The following is a 23,101-nucleotide window of genomic DNA, read 5'->3' as shown; positions in this document are numbered from 1 at the left end:
CATAAATGTTCAGCAGGGAATGTGAAATTTTGTACTTATAAATGTCTCAGAGGCCAGAGGCCAGTAACAACTCTTCTCACCTCCCACCTCCTCATAAAACCTGGATATCTAAAGAATTCTTGTTGCTTAGGTGTCAGTAACAGAGATTAGTCTGTTCACCTTTGGACCAAATCTCCTCCCCGATTCTGATTTGAGGATAACCTAGACCTGAGTCAAGATCAGTTTCTTGTAAAGATGGGTTTGCAGGGTAATATGACTCTCGATGCTTTCTTCTTCAGTGGCTGGTCCTTAGATATGTAGAGGTGACAGGCTCTATTAATTATTTACAGCAGCTCCAGCTCTGCCTGTTATTTTATCTCCACTGTAAGGCTACTTTCATGCTGAGGGCTGGCCAAGGCATTAGCCACGGAAAATTGATCTAGAAGTGAACACCCTCCTATTTGGGGTATGATGAGGTGTTTTTTTTTTTTTCTCCTCTCCCTCCCTGCTTTTCATCTTTCTCAGCCTCAGTATCCCATGGGATTAAGATAATCTTCAGTAAAATAAAGAAATAGAGACCTGATGATCAAAATAACACAACAAAATTGCAGAGAATAGTTTGTCTTGGAGATAGTCCACTCTTAACAAACTGAAAGATTTAAAGCTTTCTCACAGTAATATGCAGTAAAAACATGGCAACTTTCATTCTTACCATGGTGTCAGATGCAATGGGCAGAACTTCAAGACTGGAACAGGGTACCCTCATCAGTACCAGAGAAACAGGAAAGACAAAGGGGATCATAAGGTTTGAAGAGGTGAGAAGGAGGGACCAGAGAGAAGGGATTTCTGAAGTGAGGGACTGATATAGACTCCATGGAAAAGCTTCTTTTAGAACCGTGGAAAAGTGCTTCAAGTTACTTTCTGGGGTAGGTGTGTATTCATGATCATAGAGTTGTAAGTTGGTTTCATTTCTGATAATGGACTGCACCTGTACATACTTGCAGACATTTCAGGTGAAATTCCGAGGTTATATACAAATATGGGAAGATTCTAGCTTTATATGAACATAGAACCTACTGGTAGAACCGTGGTTTTACTTTGTAGTGAACCTCTAGAGTCAATATTGCAAAGCTATTATGAGTCCAAAACCCAATACTTCCTTAAAAAAAAAAAAAGTCAGGTTTAGAAACTTTGTTTTAAGGAGACTCTTAACTGTGTCTGTGAATTTCTGAATGATAAAAGTTGTGATTTTCATGTTTGCTATGATATTGCTAACATCTATTATTGTGCCTGTTAGATAGATACAAGAGTTCTGATGAGTATTTGTTGAACTGATTGAATTAAATCGAGAAGTAGCAATACAGACTCATGGGATAGCTATAGCTGTTTGCCTGAGTCCTGCAGTACCGAGAGAGTAAGAATTAAGCACCAAGGTCTTAAAGTTAGTACCTAGCTGGTCTTTTTGGATGAGAAATAGTTCATTTGAAGGGGATGAGTGGGAGAAGAATGTGATATGAGGTCTTCTACTCCGTTAATTACAGGGCAGCTTTCCTTTGCCCATCCTCTATTTTTCCTGATGTTATTTTGTGCCATCCACAGCTCCTCGGTACAATCGTAATCATGTATTTTGCTTTGGTCTTAATGTTGCTCGTAAGGGAAAAATCAGTGTTATGTATTTTCCCAAGGAGATGTTGTCCCAGGACACTTCTCCCAAAGGACTGTGGCTCTGATTCATCCATTCTTTATTTCTTTTGATTGGTTTGGTTTTACTTCATTTCTACCCTTGCTAAATGTTAATAAAATACATGCCATTGAGAAATATATTCTAGAGGATACGAAAAGACAGACCTCATGGCTATTTACTCTGCTGGCAATGATTCTGCTCTCAGTACCCCAGCATTCCCCAGTTTGAAACTCACGCTCCATGACTGCTTTCTGTTCACAGTTGAGCTGCATAATAAAATGGGATTCGTGCCACCCCTCCCTTGCAGTGTGACAAACCTCTGGTAAGAGGCTGATGCTAAGTTCTTTGACCATCTCTCTAGCTTTGTGTTTTTTCCTCTCCCTCTGTTATCAGGAATGTCTGAAAACAAAGTATTCTACAGCTGTGTGGATTATGTGACAAATGTCTAAAGGGGAAACATTCAGTGTTTGCGTCTGAGGACTTCCCTTTGTTTTGCTTCCTTCCAATATGAACCTTATAGAATAGGTCAAACCCATGAACTTGAACTTGAGTTTGCCAGTGAGTCTGCTTGGGCTCTGGACTTTACCTTGATGACACTTAATAAACTTTTATTATTTTTTTTAACTAAGAATCTTTAAATATCCTCGTCACAGACCACAGGAGTGATGCTATTATTAAAGAAAATTGGGGCTTCTTGTAAACATTCTGGAGAGTCTTTGACCTCTGGGAAAGGATGAGCCTCCCGCTCGGCTTCCAGCTGCTGAATCTTCCTCTCCTTTTCTTCTAAAATTTCTTCCAGCTGAGTGATCTTCTCAGTCTGATGGGAAACCTGGGTCGACAACTCCATAATCAGGTTGATTTTTCGGTCACCTTCTTCCACAGGCGAGAGACCACCACAGCACTCTTGCAGTGAGCTGTCTTCTAAAGCAAACAAGAAAAGGAAAGTCTGAACAGTTTTAATTGGATTTCCCAGAACTCAAAGAGAGGGAAGATGAAAAAGCTTCATTTCTCACGTTCTTAAAAGAGAACACAGATGTTGCGTCATCTGGCCAGATATACTGAGAACGGAATCTGGACCCAGTGTGGGGAAAGACTCTGGGTGCTCGGTGAAAAGAAATCTTAGAAGCCTCTGGAGAGGGAGGAGAATCAGTCTTTGCCAACTCTTGTTTATACTCATTTAGCTTTCAATTAACCATGGGAATGAGCTGTCCTTGAAAATCCAATCTACAAACAATAGCCATCTCAGATTCCATGTTATCTTTTCTTAAGAATTCTTCACAAGAGCTACAATCAAGTAGAAATACACTTCAATGTGAATTTTAATTTGACTGGAAAAAAAAAAGTTGCCATCACTTTTGGGAAAAGTGATAATGAGAATAGACTAGTTTCTTAACCCAAGTCAGCTTTAGAGTTGGCAGGGGTGTAATTTGAGGTGATCAGGGAAACTCTGTAGCATGGTATAGAGATTAATCTCTTTTAGGTCTGAATACTTTTCAGCATGTCAATAAAATCACAAATGCCTCCTGAATGTAAAAACTTATCTTTATCAATTTCTATCAGCTAACCCCTCAGATAAGGATAAAGGTCTGAGTAAGGAAGGAGAGAGAGGCTCTGTCAAAGAGATAAAAGATTAGTGAATGGCAGCAGGAAATCCTTGAAAACAAATATCACGAGACGGTCAAAAAAATTTAACTACTGAAAGGAAACCTCATTCTACTAGATTTTAGCAGTACCACCCTCCGCATCACTCTCATCCTGAAATTCCGACCATTAAAATAATTTCTCTACGTTGTATAAAAGGCAGACTTCAGCTATAAAAAGTAAGGGACATCAAGGGCTTGGGTACCATGGTAGGATTAATTGAGCTAATAGCATATGAATGAACTTGACACATGGTGTCGACAGCAAATTGCTGTAATTGAAGGTCCAGCCTCTACTCAAACCGCAGTGAAAGCAAACCCACAGCTGCACCTGAAAGAAACATAACATTAAGTCCAGGGTACAAAGGCCTGCTACTATTGTGTACCTATACACCTGTTAAAGCTGGGGCAGCTTTGTTGTGATAGCCCGTGCAGGCAGGGAATCACCCATTTCTCAGCAAATAAAACTAATTTGTGGCCATCATTTTCTCGAGAAGTCGGGGTGAAAGCTTGAGCACCGCATTGCACACTGGACACAATGCTTTGGCTTCACAAAAGTGATGAGAGGAGAGACCAGGCTGTTCTCTGCTTTTAGAAATTACTGTCAGCAATGTACTACGTTTCAAGAATCTATGGAGAAATCTTTGTTCTGAACATATGAGATTCTAATGATAATATTTAAGGAGATGGTAGTTTGGGTATCTTTCTTAAAAAGCAATGAAAAAAAATCTCAAATCGCAAAGAAGCATTTAATTTGTGCCCTCTTCAAGAGGCCTGTGCTTTCAAGCCCAGGAGAGGGAGTCCATAGGATGGGGGTGGGGGGGCTTCCTCACTTGCTGATGTGCTGGGCCTCACCTTTCCTTTTCTCTGACTATAGCTGTGCTGCCCAGTACGGTAGCCACACACCACATGCTGCCATTAACCAACTGGTTTGAATGTGGCTGGTTTGAATTGAGATGTGCTGCAGGTATAAAATACATATTTGATTTGGAAGGCAGTTTGAAAATAATGTGAAATATCTCATTACACTTAAAAAATGGATTATGTATTAAAATGATATATTTTAGGTATACGTTGCACTAAAATATATTTTTTAAATCAATTTTACTCATTTGTTTGTTTTTACTTCTTAAAAATGTGGCTACTAGAAAATTTAAAGTATCATTTGTGGCTCTCATTATAGTTCTATTGGATAGTGCTGAGCTGAAGTTTCCTTTTGGATGAGCACTTTTTTTTTTAACATCTTTATTGGAGTATAGTTGCTTTACAATGGTGTGTTAGTTTCTGCTGTATAACAAAGTGAATCAGTTATATGTATACATATATCCCCATATCTCCTCCCTCTTGCGTCTCCCTCCCACCCTCCCTATCCCACCCCTCTAGGTGGTCACAAAGCACCGAGCTGATCTCCCTGTGCTACGCGGCTGCTTCCCACTACCTATCTGTTTTACATTTGGTAGTGTACATATGTCCATGCCACTCTCTCACTTTGTCCCAGCTTACCCTTCCCCCTCCCCGTGTCCTCAAGTCCATTCTCTATGTGTGTGTCTTTATTCCTGTCCTGCCCCTAGGTTCGTCAGAACAATTTTTTTTTTTTTTTTTAGATTCCATATATATGTGTTAGCATACGGTATTTGTTTTTCTGACTTACTTCACTCTGTATGACAGTCTCTAGGTCCATCCACCTCATTACAAATAACTCAATTTCGTTTCTTTATATGGCTGAGTAATATTCCATTGTATATATGTGCCAGTCTATCTTTATCCATTCATCTGTCAATGGACACTTAGGTTTGGATGAGCAGTCTTTGAAACACAGGTGGATGTGTTCCCTACAGATGGCTCTAGTTAACATGTACAGTTGTTATTCGGGAGGGAGGATTGCTGGTCCTCAACTATTAGCACAGAGATCATGTCTTCTGTTACTCTAGAAGGTAGAGGCATGGAAATCTGGGCTTGGGAGAATGGGTTCTTAGGGGTTGAAGTGAGTTTCAACAGGAGAGGAAAGAATAGAAGGGAAGTGGCAGCAAGCGGCAGTGGGAAGATGTTAAGGAAAGGAACGGCAGGCAGGATAGAGAGGGCTGGGCACCGTGAGGCTCAGGGACAGAGCGGGCATCAGAAGCATCTCTCCTTGTCTATGTCTGTCAGATTCTCCTTTCTCGTTGACCTCTCCTTCAATATTTTCTTTCCCCAGTTTTCCCTCTCTTTTTAGGAGAAGTTATTTTCTACCAATTGCACAGGAAAGAAAGGAGTTTAGCATCACTCCCAAAGGCAAACTGGTCAAAAATATACTTTTTTAATTTGTTTTTTAAAAAAATAATGCAATATAGGTAAGATACTTTGTTCACTGAATTCTAATGATAAAGGGGTAAAAATGCAGCAGGGTGGCCTTACATAGGCAATCACAGTCACCAGGTCTATATCCTCTGTCTCTGCCCTCCCGGAAGAGTGTAGTAGAGGGAGAAAGTAGAATGACAATGAGAGAAAGAGAGTCAGGGTGTCTTGGTTAGCTCAGGCTACCACAACAAAATACCATAGACTGGGTATCTTAAAGAACAGAAATTTATTGTCATAGATCTAGAGCTTGGAAGTCCTAGATCAGGGTGCCAGTGTGGTTGGGTTCTGGTGAGGACTCTCAGCCTGATTTGCAGACAGCTGCCTTCTTGCTGTTTCTGCACATGGTAGAGAAAGAGATCACGGGTTCTCTGGTATATCTTCTTATGAGGGCACTAACCTCATTCAGAGGGCCCTGCCCTCATGACCTCATCTAACCTAATTACCTCCCAAAGGCACCATCTCTAAATACTAGTACATTGGGGGGTTAGGGCTTCAACATACGGATTTTTGTGGGGGACACAATTCTGCCCATAGCACAGGGAGAAGATAATTGGAAAAAGTGTAGAGAAGAAACATGAGGCTGAAAAAAGGAGAGATGGCATGAGACCTTTGATTCCTACTGTAATGTTTTCATGTATTACATGAAAATGCCGATAAGGAGACAAGCTAAACAATGGGTGCACCAAAAAGGAGATTTCTCATACAAGTATATTTTACCATTAAATGACCTCTTTACACATATAAGAAAAATATTTTTGTTCCGTTTCTAAACACGTATGAATAATAAAAGTGTTTTAAACTTTTCAATAAAGTGAGGGACTCCAGGATTCACATCCTATTTGTATTGGAAATAGCCCAAGGCCACTTCAGTAAGTTTTTCAGACTCTACCACTAACCTTCGCATAATCTGGTCTGCACTGCTCTTCCCTACTCCAAACTCCCTCATCTGTAATGGGAAGGGATGTATGTCCCTAAGGTCCTGACAGCTCTACATGCCCCCAGATCTCAAACACCTGTTGTCTTCCGTGGCCTTTTGCTACAAGCTCAGATAGTCTTGCCAAGGCCATGGCTGCCTGAGATGTGGAGGATTCTGTCTGCTGACCTGATAATCTCAGGTTTAACCTCATACCCAGAGGCAGTAGGAGACCCAGAGACAAGAGAGAATCTTCTCTCTGTCAGACAGAGGGGGCAAACCTGATTAGCGACAGTCAGGGTATGACGTCATCACAATTGCTACTATTGTAGAGGTTTTTACAAGCATACATTATTTTTCAGGATTTCCCCTCTTTCTGCCTTACAAAGGTGGGAAGCAGGAGTGAGACTGTGGGTTTAGGGTCATGGCAAAGAGGAGGCAGGAGAAGGGGTGGTGATAGTTGTGCAGGTTTAGAAAGAGGACAGACAATAGGAGCCTTCTTCTTCCACCTGGGCCAGGCTACGTTCAAGTTTCTACATCACCCTTGAAGGACAAAATGCCTTTGGCCATTTCCAGCTTCCCATTCTTTATACCCTCAAAACCTTCATGCTCTTAGCAAAGTGTCACATGAAAGTCATGTCAAAAATGACTAAATTGACAACAGCAGAGGTAATTGTAGTTTGAGAAGCTTAGGGACTTAGAGTTGGAATGTGCACTTTGGGGGTGCTCTGATCTCACCTGTACAGGAATTATTTCTGCAGCATCCCTAAATGATGATTTTCTAAGTGGCTTGCAGACATTGGTGTCCCTCAAGCTCTTCCTGGGTCAGCTGCCAATCGTAATCAAAGAATGAAATTTGCATTTTGCCACAAGTGCAGCTGCCTGTTGTTATAGAGCTATCTGACAGGTGGAAGGCTGTCATGGACAGACTGGAGGAGAGCAGGGTACAACTTACAGCTAATCAGAGAAAAGAGATGTAGTGTGGAAAGGTGGCCAATAAATGGCTGGAAAGCTTTTTTAAATTTTTATAAATATTTCTTTCTAAAAAGGGGTGTTCCCCTTTCGATCCCTTTACTGATGTCACCACCCAAAAATGTTCATTGAACAGAGAATCGCTGAGAACCACTGATCGAGCATCTGATTCCAATACCTCTAACAGTGGGAAACACACTTCTTCCCAATTAGATCTCAAGCATCCTTCATGGTCATCTTTTTCATTCATTCATTCATTCATTCATTCATTCAATAATCAGTTCGGTAACTGGGACCCTGCACATCGAGAATAAATCAGATGCCTGCTGGCTCCAGTCACAGTTCCATGGTTGGGTAGGAGAGGCAACACTGAGTTAGGCCCTAGAGGACACACAGGATTTAGCTTAAACAAGCACCTCCACTGGGTACTCACCTGTGGACATTTACTTTTCTCTCTGCCTTTCAAGCTGACGGCTGAGGCTGCCAAGTATTTACTCAATAAGAAAGACTCCCACCAGTGAGGTGATTAAATACCTCGCTCCCTCAGAGGCACCCAGGATTACTGTTTGGCCTAAAAGACTATATCAGCTTCCTCCTCTGCACAAATGCCCATCACTCTGACTCACCTTCATGCTGGTTTTGAAAGCTGTGTATATTTCACAGTAACCACGAGGGGGTCCAGTTTCATCTGTTGCCACACTTGGACTTGAAAATTGGCACATCCTTGTAACTATATCCCTCTCGTTACTTGGATAAAATCCAAAATGACAAAAACCTTCCTAATTTTCTATCCTTCTCTAGACTGTTGCAGTGAACATTTGAGAATGGTAATTCTCTGCAATAAAATGATTCACTTACATTTTGCATTCTTGTAGCACAAATGTTTTACCTCTTGAAAATCAGGTTTGTCTTACATCCTGCAGACTTGTGTATCCTCCTCCATCAATGTTTTTATTTGAACACTTAGAATACATTTGAAGTTGGCAAATTTGTTGACTTGGGAAAAAACCAAGCAGCATTATAAGAACAGATTTACCTAGCAAATAAGTTTAGTCAGTTAAAATAATTAAAAAACAGTCTGATATTTGCTAGGAAGTTTTGATATGTATCACAAAACTCCCCACATCATAATGATGACCTGTCTTATAACAGGATTGTGTTTTAGAGGAAAAATTTGAGGTGTAATTGTAGACTGGAGCAAATAGACATTTTCACCCAGCAACAGCCCAACAGTCCCATACCTAAGAGCTTAAAAATATCTGTCTGTTTTAATAAGTGCTTTGGAAGGACGATATACTTAGTTGAAACCTTGATGGAAAGGCTGTAGCCCTGATGACATGGGGAAGTGCTCCGGAGAGCAAGGGGTTCAGAGAGCCTATAGAACACTTGATGAAAAAAAAAAAAAAAACACTTAGGAAAAGCAAAGAGTGAGAGAGACTGTGTAGGAAGCACTTGTTGCTTCAAGTTCCTTGGCCTCAAGCAGATGCTGTTCCTGCGCCAGTCCCCAGAGCCAGCATGTGGGGTCTGCTGATATGGATGCTTTGAGGACCTGTTTAGTGTTTGGGTACCAGGTAGAATGAAAAGCACTACTCACTAACCACTAGTGTCACTCCTGTGCTGGCAGGATGCTGTCACCGTGAGACGTGTGTGGGAGCCAAGCAGGCCGAGGGAACTGCAGATTCCCAGCCTCCTTCCTTTGTCACTCTGAAGCATAAACACACTGTGATATCCATGCTTAGCATTTATGGCAATGGTTAATGCTCTCTCACCCAGCACATGTAGTTGAAGTATTGCAATAGCTTCATATCTGGCCACCCTGTTTCTGCTCCTGCCAAGTATTTACTCAATAAGAAAGACTCCCACCGGTGAGGTGATTAAATACCTCTCTCCCTCAGAGGCACCCAGGATTACTGAAGTCTGCCTTCAACTCTGCCCAGAGAGGTTCCATTAAAACATAGGTTGGGTATAAACACTCTCTTGTCCAAAATTCTTCAGTCGTTTTTCATTTCATGTAGACTAAAAACCCAAGTGCTTACACCGACCCGTGTGATCTGGCCCCCCTGTGCCTCGCTGACACACCTCCTATGCCCCCTCCTCTCCTCATTCACCCTGCTACATTCCCACCAACATCTTCGCTATTCCTACCAGACCCAGCATATTCCCACCCCAGGGCCTTTGCATTTTCTCTTTCCTCTGCCTGATAATTGTACCCCTGATCTACACATGGCCAGTTCCCTCAATTCCTTCAGGTCTTTCCTCTCCAAAGTCACCTTCATATGATGAAGCCTTCCCTGGCCATCGTGTCTGAAATTTCAACCCAACCCCCATTGCTGAACACTTCAAATCCCTGTTCCCCGCTTTGGTTTTACTGACATGCTACATCTGAGTACTCTATATTTTATTTTTATCTTGTCACTAGTCTCTCTTCTCCACTAGAATAAAAGCTCGGTGAGGGCAGAGTAGCTTCACTACTGTATCCTCTGTTCCTAAAACAGCCTTGGCCCATAGTAGATACTCATTTGTTAAGTGAATAAATGAATGAAAGTTAAGTGCATAAATGATACAAAATCACCATGGTAATGATCAGTCCAGAGGTTTCAATTGGTATATCACTAGGCTGGCCCCTTGGTTTTTTCACCAGGCACAATTTTTCTTCAAACAAAAATTTTCACTACTGCAATTTTTAAAGATAATAAGCTGTTATGATTGTACAACATTGCAATTAACTTTTCCGAGTTTAATTTTTTTTTAATAGAAAAGTGGAAGAGTTAGAGTAGATCTCTTCCAGATCCATGGCTTAGATTCCATAAGCTATAAAAATGGTTTTCCGAGTTGTCCACTCATCTTTGCAGAATCTGGATACCTCTTCCCAAGATGGATTTGACCATCACTGCAAGTGACATACTATTACAAAAAGAAACCTGGGAAGGCAAGATTATTTACAACTAGAGTCAAAAGACTATCCTCCAAGCATGGCTTGAACATGACCCTTACCCTGAAAAAGCAAACAGGAAACAAATGGCCAAGGAAATTGGCATTCCAGAATCTAAAATTCAGATTTGGTTTAAAAACCACAGAGCAAGACAGAGACGATTGGGGTTCAGCTCCTCCTTAGGAGAAGATCAAATCCATGGACAGAACCGGCCTCAGCCTTATACTCAAAAATACTTACCAAAAGAAACCACACGAGACCAGACATCCGTCCCAAGATCTCAATCATTCTAGTTCAAGCCTTCAAGAGGAACCAATTCCTTGATACTGCAAACAGGAAAACACTAGCCAAACAGGCATTCCAGAATCAAGAATTCAAATGTGGTTTCAGGACCCAAGATCTCTGTACCCTGGGCAGAGCAGAAGTGAGCCTGTGAATTCCTTGGTAGATGGCCCAAATGGGAGACCTGGTCTGACAGCTCTGCAACACGAAATTGACCTGTGCACTCTCCCAGGCAGATCTCATCATTTTCCTTCCTCCAGTTCTTTCAGCAGGAACCAACCATTTCTACCTTTCTCCCATCCCACGTATCCTCTGTCCCTTGTGTGATCCAAGGACAAAGTGTCATGATGCAGCCCATGCAGGCTGTGCAGGGAGGAGAGAACTCTCCTCTACTCTAACACTTGGGAATTATGTGCCAGTATTGCTGACTATGGGAGGAGACCCAGATACTCAGTATCCTTTCTGACCCCAATACCAAAAAGAACACCAGGATCACCAAGAACAGACTGACATGGGACTACTGTAGTTGGAAGACTATTCTCAGCCTCAAGCTGAGCACAAAAAACGACCACCACAGGATCTGGGCCAGGTGGACATATCTGACTTTCTGCAGTGGTGGGATGAGTGCTGCCAGGCTCTGATTGCAGAGTGGGATCCTCAGAAAGGGACCCACTGAGACAGACTGGTGGCCACAGCACACAGAGTCATGCCCTCAGCCAACAGCACCAGCAATATATAGAAACCTCAAGAAGCCTTTAGGTCAATTCCTGCCATCCACAGATTGTCAGTAAAAGGTACAAACTTTTTTGAATCTTGATCCCCAGAAAGAGGACCCTCCAGGATTTTCAGGCTCTTCTGAACACTCTGCAAAGCTCAGCAGGGCTTGGGCTTCAGGAGGAAGAAAATAGCATTCTGAACCTGATCCAGGCCTCCTTTTTTTTTTTGATGCAGATCAGAGCAATTTAAAGAACAATGAATAAGGAAATCATCCTGTCAGGGACAAAACTAAAGCAGGGGAAAGGAAAAAACACTTGGAAACCAACATGGGGGTTGTTTTTCTTGTGGGCAGTGGTTATCTTCTGTACTCCACTAAGTGAAGGATTGTTTCCAAGCTCCACACTGCCTCTGGAAGCACCATGGGCACTAGGTGGTGGACATGTCTGCTGAATTCTTGCAGAAAAAAAGTATTTTACTGACGAATATGACCTTCTCTCTGTAACCACCACGTCCTCCACAGTCTGGAAAATCCACAAACTGTAACCTAACTCAGGCGAGAACAGATCTCTGAGGGACATATTAGAACTTCTTTCCCTCCTGGCATCATGAGAGGGCAAACTTGAAATTAGTTCACTGTGTAGAAAATGAAGGGATGCTGTACTTCCTGATGATGTGAGCTCTTAAAAGCGAGCTTTTCCCCAAAGCTCCGAGGGTTTAAATTGCGAACTAGATACTACCTCAGCATCCATCATTAAGGGAATGATTAAATGGATTAGGACAAATCCATAATACTGAGTAATTTTCACTTAGAAGTGTATTTTTACTTTGACTATTTAAAACATACAAAAAATTACAAGGAAATTATAACAGCAATACCATATCATCACTGAACATAGTCTAATGATGCTAATATTTCCACATTTTTAGTTTTTTGTATATATTTGCATATATGTATATATATATGCCCATAAGATTTCTCCTCTTATTATAAATACATTATATATTAATCTAAAACCTGGGATAACCATTCTCATTCTCAGTCTTCTCCCTTCTTTTGAAAAGGTAAATTCTGAAAACAGATTTTGGTAGATGTGGGTTTACCTTGGCAATAAAAATGTCTTTAAAAAAAAAAATGGTTTTCCAAGTTGGCACCTGGCAAGCCCTGTCAATATGGAGAATCCAGGGCCTCACTGCTGAAATTCTGCTCAGGTGAATCTAGGAGGATGTCTGGGAATCTATATTTTTACGAAGCTCCCTGGGTAATTCTGATGATCAGCTGGTTTTCGCACTTGAATTTCTGCTGACCTACAGTAGACATGGCGAACAAAGCTTTTGGCGAAATCTTAAGAGGCAGGCCAGGAGTCCCCTAGGCAAGCCCCTTCTTGACAAGGCTGCTGTGCACAGAGCTAGAGGAGAGAGGTCACGTCTGATGCGCTCTTTGTGTCGCTCCCTGTTTACCCGAAAGGGCTCCGCCTGCAAGTGTAACTAGCTGACCCAATGCATCCGTGGTCCTCACAGCCCTGCTCCTCCTCTAATTGTCTTAAATCTCATCTTGCCAGTTCTAACGTGGCTAAATTATCTCCAAAATACCCAGAGAAAATGATGAGTGTTTGGGAGGTTTTGTTTTTGCTTCTGTTTCCCAGGGCATGGATGGATCCATTTCCTCAAAAGCTGATCTGGAGAGGAGTCTCTCTTTTCCTTCCCATGAGGAGTGAGTGGGAGGGGGAGTGAGTCAGATGAAAGGAAGGGAAGGGAAGGGAGAGATCAAGCCTTGGGGTGGAAGCATGGTGACCCCCAGCTTCCAAAAGTGTTTAACAGCCACCATGGCCATATAGGGAGCGAGTGAATCCCCTCTGCAGATCTGAATCCAGTGTTTTCTTCTTGGAGCTTGCTGGAGTCGTGATATGTCCAAGAAAACCGATAAGAACATTGTCGCAGAAAGACATGTGACTACCTTGGCACTAGCTTGGGAGGTGGGGGAGAGCTGTTTGTATGGGAAAGCAAGTGAGAACGTCTCAAAGATGGTGCCACAAAATGAATACAGGCTGGGACATGATGGAGGGGGGAACACCCAGTGGCCAGAAATTGCTGGGTGGGCAGAATGTAGTGCTGTGTTCCACCTCCTACCTACACCAGTAGGGCAAAGGTTTTGCTAGGGTGAGGGTAGGACAGCATATGTTAACTTACTCCATCACTTCCTTTCGGGGCATGGTTCCTTCCCACCCACTGCAGGGTCTCAGATCACAGCAGACTGTTCTGCAGAGGGGTTCTTTGATAAGACACAGAACACTGGCAGCGTAGCAGTGCACCTGAGTTACGCCAAGAGGAAATCCATCTCAGCAGAAGAAAGTTGTTTTGGAATCTCTCTCACCTCTTCCTATGAGCAACCCTGAAGTCCCCTCCCATAGGTCTGGCTCCTCAGAAGAGAATAATGGATGAACACAATTACTGACAGCCTGGCCAGAGGCTGAAAGGTAAATGTGGCTCCTGGTAGGGAAACAGAAAATTCAAGGGAACGGGAGACCCAGGAGTTTGGGAGAAAGGAAGAAAAGGAAGAGACAATAGATGAAGGACAATTTTTGTGCTTATCTGAAGTGGAATCCATATGGATTCTACGGAAGTGAATCCGTATGGGCTCAAAGTCACTTGGAGGAATAAAATAAAGATGATTTCCATCAATTGAACCACGTGTTGCACTAGAGCGACTAGCAGTGAGACTTTCCTGCTTTTCTTCCTGGGTGCACGGGGTTTATATGAGCCTAAGTCCTTGTCAAATGAGGAATGCCAATTTACTTTGTGTTAATTTTCAAAAGATAATATAATTTCTGGTGTTGTATGGCATTGAGAAATAAAATGATGCTGTAGTAATAATAGTATTGGTAGGGTTATTTTTTGCTAATGAAAATTAGCTGTGGAGAAAGATGGGATAAAGGAGTCATCATTTTTGTTGACCAGAACTTTGCTTGTGTAAACTATGTAGGGGAACGGGGTTTGTGGAGAGGAGGTAGAAGTCATTTTAGTGTCACTGACTTGACACTGCCATTACATGTCTGTGACAACAGGACCCTTGGGTGCAATCATGTTCCTATGCAAAATTTTGAGTGACTTGTACAGCTCTGCTTCACAACACACAGCTCTCTTTCTTCCCTCTCACCTTGCCCCTCATTTTCTTCCTTTTGATTGATTAGCCCTGGGCTGACTGTGATGGCACCATTGAATTTTTCCAGTCACCGAGATACAGTGCTAGGTCTGGACTCAGTATTTCTTGGCTGGAGTTAAGGAATCTCTGCATAAGGTGTAATAAATTGCAAAAAAAATACTACAGTGGCAAAGACTCTCTCCTTGACCAAACTTGAGTCAGGCTCCTCTGGGCCGTTTTCTTGACTAGACCTCATCCTTGAGCCTTGTCCTCAAGAGTCCAGTTGTAGCAAGACTCCTGCTAAGTTACTTTAGCAAGAATCTCCCATCCTTGGTATCTGATCACCCTCAATTTCTGATCAAATTCCTCATCCTCCTCCACCCCAGGTGATATCTGGTGAGTAATGAGAAAAATCTATCCATTATCGGAGGCCCAGAAGCTGCTTAGCCAGGGGACTTGGATTTCAACTAAGGGAAACTCAGGGTTCCCAAATGGATAGAGGTCTGGATTCCAGGCCCTCCTGTATCCTATGGAATCTTATGCCATTGTTAGTCCCTCTTCCTTGTAAATGTTAACTTTTTACTGGCTCCAAGCGATTAGCATTTAAATGTAACTCAGTTGCTACCATCGTAGAAAGGAAATAAAATCTTTTTACTACTTGAAGCCTCTTCAGCTGTTGCTCTACCACTGTATTACCCTTCACGGATACATCTCTTGGAAACGTTGTCTATACTGTGACTCCCTTTCCGAATACCTGCCTCACATTAACCCATTAAAAGCACTCTAACTTTTGGTTTTAACAACATTACTAAGCTAGGATTTGCTGAAGTTACTAATGTCACTGAATCCAATGGACTTGCTTCAGTGTTCATCATGAATGACCTCTGAGCACTTGCCACTGTTGACAGCCCCCTTTAAAACACTCTTCACGTGACTTCTATAATATAATGCTTTGTTTTCCTCCAAACTTTCTGAATACTCCTTTGGTCTCATTTTGTGGGCTCCTCAGAGCAATTACTGCAGGGAGATCCTTACATTCCTCGTCTTAAACTGTCTTCTTTCTCTCTATAGATAATTTCATTTACTCCTGTGGCCATGGTTGTAATCTATTTGTGTGAATGATGCCCAAATTTACAACGCTAGGTCGCACATGAGCTCTGGACCTTGGACTCCTCTCTTGAGATGTCTCATAAACTTCTCAGATAAAATATGTCCCCAGCTGAACTCATTATCTAACGTACAAAACTGATCTCCTTCCAGTATTTCCTAGCTGAGTAAAATGGCATCGCCACGCATCTACTTGCTAAGGACAGAAACCTGAGAGTTACTTTAGATTTCTCCTTTACTCCCAACCTCTTCCATCCATCTTGTCACAAAGTCCTGTAGATTCAAACCTCTAAATAATGCTTAACTCTGTCTAATTGTCTCCATACCCATGAGGTCAGGCAAGACGCTCCTGCAACATATTTCACCTCCGTGGCCTTGTAATTCTTATGCAAAAATTATTTTTTAAATCTCTGTGAGGTACTATTTTATCAAGGACTTTTCCAAACTCCACTATTTGCCCCTCAGTTTTAGTCCTTTATGGCCAAAAGGAACTAACAAGCTGCTGGGGACAGCTTATCAGGTGATACATATGGGCTTTAGAGTGGTACACCTGAGCACTTGGACATTTATTGCTGGAATCTACAGGGTCCAATTAAGAAGAGACCAAGTGAAAAGTGCGTTTTAGGGAACGAACCATAAAAGTGGTTTAAGTGCATGAGAAGCAATAGTAGAATTGAAATGCGTAAGAAAATCTCAAAGGAGGGAGGCCCTTGTACACTTGAGAGGAATTACAGAAACAAATACTGCTTATCAGTCTTACCTCCTATACAAGTAATTGTACCTACCTTTATTTTTATTAACTTTTTCTTTCACTTTTTTTTTGTGCAATTGGTGTTAGTTTAAATTTCACAGAAATTAGACAATAGTAAGTTATTAACAGTTAACGGTACCTGACTCAGGGATGGGTGGGGACCAGGCGCACCTCTGTTAAGTTAAACTGGTGACATAAAGATGTTCTGTTCCTGAGGACAGCCTGTGGAGCATGATTCTTTCACTTCCTCCTCCCAGTGGAATGCCATTCCAATTTTATCAGCTTGATTTTATTTTTTTGAAATTTCAAGATGTAATTTCATCTTGAAATTACAAAAGATAATTCAAAAGCGATGGAGAAATTCCCCAAGAGGGAACTCAAACAAGCTGTTCTTTATTTAGGAAATCTTCTGATATTTCGTGCAAATTCATAGACGTTTTCTCATTAGTCACCTACGCTGTCACGTAAATTATACGCCTTGAGAACATGATCAAAGCTAATGGTAAAGGAGCTATTTTCAGGTTGGGCTTAAGTCCAAGGCACTTTAGAGAAGCACAAAAAATTGTCTAGGAGACTAGTGAAACACTTAGCAAAATGCTTCCATCCTGATACTAGGAAATTTTATATATATTTTGGATGTATTGTACATAAACTTTGGAAAAATAATATTTATAATTTTTAGGGATGTCAAAGAACTTCCATAACTATGATTTCACTTTTTTCTTTTTTCCATAGCCCCCTCCTCCATACTTGTAAGAGAGAGAAAAGAGGGGAGGGGGGAAAAGGAAGTGGGGAAAGAATGAACATTTATAGAACACTTACTTTATGTCATTTTACTAAGCACTTGTTTAGCAATCATAACAAAGGAGAATAAATCTTTATGTTTTGTTTCTGTTATTATGACTGATGCCACTAGAATCCTTATGTAGGACCAGATCTGAAGTATGCAGGCCACTTTACAATTTTATCACTCCACTCCACCTCTGCTGTCAGGTATTCATGTAAATCCATGCAAGCCTTGGCCCATTAGCACATCCTCCTGATCTGAGGTCACAACATATCCATAGGGGTCATTTTCTGAGCACTTCTCAATTGATTATGGAATATTCCTGGCTTTACAAGAATAAAATAACAAGCCAGGTGTCTCATTCTTTTTTGTTTTCATCTATTATTAATTTCTGATCAGAAAAATGCTAAGATAACAGGAATCCTAGGAATTGGCAGCAAGATTACCATTAAGACTTGTGGGCATTTGTTCTGGCCACTTTCCAAGATGACCCTCCCAGTGTCTCTAGGTTCTAACCACCTGGATAAACAAATGCTTAGTGACACGTTCGTTTTCAGCAGGACAAGTTCTCGTTTTTGTCTCTGGTTTAAGATATAGAAATTATTTAAATTTAATCTGTATTATGTATTATTTGGTAACTTCTATTCTTTAAACCACTTAAATTGAACCTTCAAATGAGAAAGTGTGCCTAAAATTGTAAAAGTTTCTGTTTTTTTAAAGACTCAGAATGGATTTAGTCAATCATGTAAGGTGATTTTTACTTGAGATTAACTTCAAAGAATCAATACCGTCTGTGAATATATCAGTCAGGGTGATTTCAGCTTGGAATAACAGGACATGTGACTTGCAGCAACTTAGACAATGGGGAGTTTATTATTGCACGTAAGGTGAAGTCTGGGGAATTCCAAGTTAGCTCATTCTGTGGCTCACGGAAGCCAGGTTGGCTTCTCCTAGATTCTCTTGTTTCTCCCTCTTATTTGCAAGGTGGCTGTTCTTTACAGGGCATTGTCTAAAAGTTGGAAGACAAAGGAAAGTCTTGTCTTTTTAAGAGTTAGGAAATCTTCCATGACGCCCACAGCAGATTTACCTTACGTGTCTTTGTCTACGGTCATATCACATTCCTAAAGTAGCCCTTGACGCAGAAGTAGAATCCCCATTATTGGTTAAGACTAATAAACATTAACATTTTAGGGTGGGTGGGGAGGACCTTTGAAACACATTATCTGCCTAAATTACTAATAAAACTGGGATTCCGTTAAGAAGGAGGAAGAATAGTGTTTTTGTTTTTTTTTTTTTTTTGATGTGTGTAGATGACTGATAGTGTCTACCATAGTGAATAAAATTGTTATACAAAATGCCAATAGTAGTGTGGCATTCAGTACTATTTTTGTTGCAAAAAACCTGAAAGCCCAACTCTAACTGGCTTACATAATAGAATGAATGTATTGAGATAGGACTAGTTTAAGGCAAGACTTAAACTAGTAGTCCCAGGAATGTAGCTGGAGATCTTTTGGCCTCTCTGCTTTTTCTTTATAATGTCAGCTTCTTCCTAAGCCTGGTAGTATTCTGGTAGCCAGATGATTGCCACTGTCTTCCAGGGATAAACCTCCTTCTATCTAATGTCAAAGAGAGCGTCTACCTGTATCAACACAGAAAAGTAGGAGGATTTTCTTTCCCATAAGCCTCAGCAAATATCCCTCACTGGCTCATATTTGATTACAAAAAGCTCATCTCTGAACCAGTGGGTGGGCTATACAATTGACTTTTAAGCTTCTAACATTGTAATGCATTTAAAGCAACATAATTTATGACAGTGATTTTCTGACAGAAGTGAAAGGAAGTGAGGCAGACCAGCAAATGGATGAATGAATACTGAGGAAATAAAGACCGTTCCCAATTATTATGAGTTTCATATTGCAGCTATTTCCCTAGCAAGAGTTCCAATAAATTAAATAATCATTGTCTGGAAGACAGCTTAAAATAAAGCAAATCATAAAAATCAGATTTATAGGAAACATCTAGTAATAGCCACACCAGTATTAAAATTCTAGCAGAATAAGAAACTGGTTGTTTTGGATGGAATTTATTGGTTTTGAAAAAGATGAAGAAGTTATTCACGGTGACATTTTGATATTGGGGAAATTGAGTTAATTATTTTTTGGCTAAAGAACTCATGCAGAATTAGTTTAGGTTCAAATTTGGCTTGGACAGAAATAGTCACAGATGTAGAGAACACACTTATGGTTACCAAGGTTGCGGGGGGCAGTGGGATGAACTGGGAGACTGGGGTTGACATGTATACTCTACTATGTATAAACTAGAGAACTAATGAGAGGCTGCTGTACAGCACAGGGAACTCTACTCAGGGCTCTGTGGTGACCTAAATGGGAAGACAATCTAAAAAAGAGGGGATATGTGTATATGTATAACTGATTCACTTTGCTGTACAGCAGAAACTAACATGACATTGTAAAGCAACTGTACTCCAATAATATAAATAAACAAACAAGTAATAAATAAAAATACCCCTCCCCCCAAAAACACCAAATTTGGCTTTGATATTTGTTTATCATTTGAAGAGACTTTTAAAATCTAAATAAATAAGAAGAAATCTTTTTAGTGGCATGTACTTTTTAGCACACAGTGACGTTTAATGCCAGGAATGTCAACATTGCTAAAATGTCTACTATATACATCACAGACTAGAAAAAATATATATTCGTACATTCTAAAATATACCCTTGGATAAATTAATAGTGTGTAAGAGCCAAAAAGTGAATTTTATGATTCAGCATGGAAAGAGAGGGCACCTCCCAAAAGATGCACAGGGAGGGAGGGAGGGAGGGAGGGAGGGCTCAGGGCCTACACTACTTGGGTGGCTACTGCAATAATTTCCTAAAATCTTGGACAAATCAGCCTCTCTGTGTGTCAGCCTCTTCATTTATAAAACAAAAATGTCAGTCTATATAATCAATGAAAAACTTTCCTGACTCTAGGATTCTATGATTGTTTTAGGGACTTTGGACTTCTGGGCATATATTCTAAACTGTTTTGGGACTTAATGTGTTGTTAGTTTACAAGTTGGTGTTTAAGTTTCTTAAACCTGGTATAACAGCCCATTCTACATCTATATTCCTCAGTAGTGGGTACATGGTAATTGCCAGATCTTGTTGCATGAAATTGGAGACGACGATGGTGATTATGACTCAATCTTCTTTGGCAGATGAATGGTAGGAGTGAATGGCTTATTTAATATCTCCCTCCTTAACTAGTAGCCCCCCAAACTACTTGTCAATCTTTTCTTATAGAAAAACAGCCAAAGGGTGAGCAGAAATAACTTGGGTAATACTTCTTTAGTATTTTTCAGCTTCCTGGAATTTATGAACCCTATTGATGATAAACCACAAAGTTACATATTTGCATATGAATATGAGTCTCCCATATGGGGGAAATAAGAAAGTTGCCAAGGAAGAATTTCAGTTAATATCGAAAAATAAATTCCTAAAAATGATTCTATGTTAATGGCTGGTTTAATAAATGTTTGTAAAGCCAATAGGACAGCGTAAATCTTCAAATTATCATCTCTTGGCAGGGATGGTATGGGAGTGCAGGCGTGTGTATCTCTGCATGTGTACGCACATGTCTGTGTGGTCCAAGAATATCCAGAGAAGAAGTAGATAACGTGACACAGGAAGAAATAGGGTAAATGACTACTATTCAATGGGGAGTCCTTTGTCTGGACTTACCCCACCTGAAAGCTGCACTCTCTGTCAAGGTAGCCCATCTGGCCCCTGCAGTACAGAATAGATAGAAGTACAGAGGGACAAAGAGAGAGAAGGAAGGAGAGAGGGAGAGGGAGATCTAGTACGGCACCATAGCAGAGGGAAAAGCTATAAGAATGAGCAGTTATGGGTAATTTTGCAGAAGATGCTTTGGAAAAAAGTAACTCTCTAAAGTCCCAGCACTGTCCTATACAGTAGCAAAGTAGAATCTGCTATAGAACCTCAATGAAATAAACTTTGTGCTTTGAGAGAGAACTTTGAACAACTGCAGATAGACAGACTGAGAATTCTCTGTGTGAGTACAGAAGCCCTGAAAAAAGTGATTCTACCATTTAAGTCTGAAACTAGAACAGTGCAAGACATAGGAGAATCCTGTGGAGCCATGGCAATGGTGCAAAATATGGCCAGGGCCAGGAAGGAGTTGTTTTATCATCCACAAATTCCTTAATGAATAGGATCGAAAATTTAATAGGAGAAACTGAACAGTTTGCTCGAGGTAAATTTAGAAAACTGTATACAGTATGGCTCATAGGATGGTTTCTGGCAGTCCCAATCCTTTCATCATGGAGACCAGGTGGAAGCACCTGACTGTAGCGATGCAGTATTTGGAGTGGTAAAACTGGATAGGCAGCACCATTTCCCAAGCGCTGCTTGTGTGAGGCCTGAAGCTATCTGGATGTGTCACACATTCCATGTGCACATGTACACTGTAAACACACGTACGTATCAGCGTGGCCAGGAGTCAGTGGAGCCCAGCTACAATAATATTTACATTCGACCAAATGCAAAGTGATTTACCTCCCATCCGTTAATGCTATACTTCTATATAAAAACCAATCAACATAAAGTTTTGATCACATTAAAAATTCTAATGAATTAACATCAATGAAGAGAAAAATGTAAATAAATGGAATAATGCAAGTTATCATTTTTGAGTGGGATTCATTTGGTTTGGGGGGGTTTGGAGATTTGAACTCATTGATTTCATCTGACCAAGTGCCTATTATACACAAACCTCGAAGATAGGCCTTAGGGATAAAACAGTGACTAGAAATCAGTCTCTACCTTCAAGGAAAAACGTAAATGCTCAATTCCTCTTACATTACTCACAGTAAACTTGTTTATGTCAATAATCTGTTAATTGACTCAGTTTCAAGATAAAGAATTACAAATGCCCTAATACAAAAGACGTTTCATGATGAAAGCAAGCATCTTGAGAAATATTGTAGTAACTTTAAATGTAAAATACACCCCTTAGTTTCCTACAGGTGAGAGGAATGTGAATAGAATGATATATAAGAACTGTCTTCTTTGTGTAGAATATGAAACTGTAGTATAAATATTCAGAGAAGGGAGCAATCTGTGTTCAAATTAGGGCCCCTCTGCTCATTTGCTCTGTGTGCTGTGCAGGGTTACTTAAACTTTCTGTGCTTCAGTTTCTTCATTTGTAACTAGGCTTATCAATACATCAACACAGTATCTCATAGAATTATAAGAGACTTATCTGGGTTAATTCATGTTGAAATCTTAGAATAATGCCTGGCACACGTGCAAGAAATGTTAACTATGTCATTATTAATGTCTACCTACTGTTTCTAATCAAGAAAAGTTAACTATGTCATTATTAATGTCTACCTACTGTTTCTAATCACTGTTAACTATGTCATTATTAATGTCTACCTACTGTTTCTAATCAAAGTTCACCATCTTCCTGTAAATCACTTGATGTTTCTATTTAGCAGAATGGTCAAGTAGAAGTTTTCATTTGTACAGTTTCACAATCTCATAGCTCTATTTCCAAAATCCTAAAAGCTCTGGAAAATGAAAGTTTTTCAGAGCTCACCTGGTGGCAAAATCTCACCTGAGCTGATCTGAATTCACCTGGCAGCAAAATCTGATCTGAACTGATAGGAAGCTATTTATAGTATTTATACATCCCATTCAGTGTAAATATTAATATATTTGAGTATGAATATTATCCCCGCCCCTGTTGGAATTACCTTTCAAATTTGAAAAATTCTGCATTCTGAAACATATTTGGCCCCCGAATTTCAGATAAGAAATTATAGAGCTGTACTA

General features: G+C 40.6%; 2 protein-coding genes across 2 annotated transcripts in view; one reads left to right on the top strand and one right to left on the bottom strand.

Moving 5' to 3' along the window:
* Positions 1-2,297: 2,297 nt before the first annotated feature.
* The window catches only part of CCDC192 (coiled-coil domain containing 192), a 194,251-nt gene continuing 173,447 nt past the window's right edge, over positions 2,298-23,101 (bottom strand). The window contains exon 6 of the mRNA XM_068534392.1: positions 2,298-2,584. Within this exon, the coding sequence (XP_068390493.1) occupies positions 2,298-2,584 (287 nt within the window). The remainder of the gene's footprint in view (positions 2,585-23,101) is intronic.
* Positions 9,058-11,415, top strand: DUXB (double homeobox B). The gene is given in 4 exon segments (XM_068531305.1): positions 9,058-9,096; positions 10,603-10,801; positions 10,804-11,044; positions 11,211-11,415. Coding segments are annotated over 4 exon segments (684 nt in total).

Source organism: Eschrichtius robustus, chromosome 2 (assembly GCF_028021215.1).
Source record: "Eschrichtius robustus isolate mEscRob2 chromosome 2, mEscRob2.pri, whole genome shotgun sequence".
NCBI lineage: Eukaryota > Metazoa > Chordata > Mammalia > Artiodactyla > Eschrichtiidae > Eschrichtius > Eschrichtius robustus.
Note: the sequence above shows the minus strand (reverse complement) of the source record. Positions and strands in the feature narration are given on the sequence as shown.